This window comes from Propithecus coquereli, unplaced genomic scaffold, assembly GCF_000956105.1.
Source record: "Propithecus coquereli isolate 6110/MARCELLA unplaced genomic scaffold, Pcoq_1.0 Scaffold836, whole genome shotgun sequence".
Classification (NCBI taxonomy): domain Eukaryota; kingdom Metazoa; phylum Chordata; class Mammalia; order Primates; family Indriidae; genus Propithecus; species Propithecus coquereli.
In genome coordinates, this window is record NW_012154574.1 from 90,802 (window position 1) to 91,852 (window position 1,051).

Sequence of the window (1,051 nt, forward strand, 5' to 3'; positions counted from 1 at the left end):
AGACAACAGCCAGAGGTGGGTGTTGCCACCCAGCCCAGGGTGTAGAGGGGATTATGGTCAGCTGCAGGAACACGTCTGGCTTCAGTGCGAATGAGGAAAAGGAGCTGATTCACCAGGCGTGAGGGAGAGACTAAGGGACCTGGTGCCCATTGTGTCTAGATGTCCAGGGAGACCAGGAGATTTGGCAGAACAGTGAGGAGGAGGAACCGTCTGAGGGTGGACGACCAGGAGCCAGGCGGACGGGAGGACACACCGAAATGACGGTTCTTCCCCACACAAGGCAGGGAAACGGCAGGGGCCAAACAAAGCCCCAGCACATACAGAGTCGTCTCTGCACAGAAGAGTTTGCTCCTGAATGACCAACACAGCATAGGAAACACAACACCCTCCGTGACACTAGGGTGTAGTGTGCATGTTTCCTTACTGCAAAGATATTACTGAAAATTATCCACAGCAGATAACTGAAAAAAAATAATGCTTAAGTTTATATCAAAATCAGGTCAGAAATCATCCAATTGTAGATGAAAGAAACCAGGCCATTGCAGGGAAAGTCCACCAGCAGTCCTGAGAACGACTAAGAACAGGCAGAGACAGGAAACAGCAAGGTCTGGAAGGAAACCTCAGCTTCCCTCTGCACCTGCTCAGGCGCTGGGGATGAGCCCCCTGCTGGCCGCACACGCCCCCGGAGGAGGTTTGTGTCTGGGCTCACACTGATGTCCCCTCACTGTGTCTCTCGCACAGTAGTACACGGCCGTGTCCTCGGTTCGCAGACTGTTCATTTGCAGAGACAGCGTGTTCTTGCTGTTGTCTCTGGAGATGGTGAACCGGCCCTTCAGGGCGTCTGCGTAGTATGTGCTACCACCAGTATGACTAATGGTTGAGACCCACTCCAGCCCCTTCCCTGGAGCCTGGCGGACCCAGCTCATCCAGTAGCTACTGAAGGTGAATCCGGAGGCTGCACAGGAGAGTGTCAGGGACCCCCCAGGCTGGACCAAGCCTCCCCCAGACTCCACCAGCTGCACCTCACACTGGACACCTGCAAACACAGACA

The 1,051-nt window shown here is 54.6% G+C and overlaps 1 protein-coding gene across 1 annotated transcript in view; it reads right to left on the reverse strand.

Moving 5' to 3' along the window:
• Positions 1-641: 641 nt before the first annotated feature.
• LOC105825941 (Ig heavy chain Mem5-like) overlaps positions 642-1,051 on the reverse strand; it is a 27,684-nt gene continuing 27,274 nt past the window's right edge. Inside the window, exon 3 of the mRNA XM_012663850.1 lies at positions 642-1,036. Within this exon, the coding sequence (XP_012519304.1) occupies positions 642-1,036 (395 nt within the window). The remainder of the gene's footprint in view (positions 1,037-1,051) is intronic.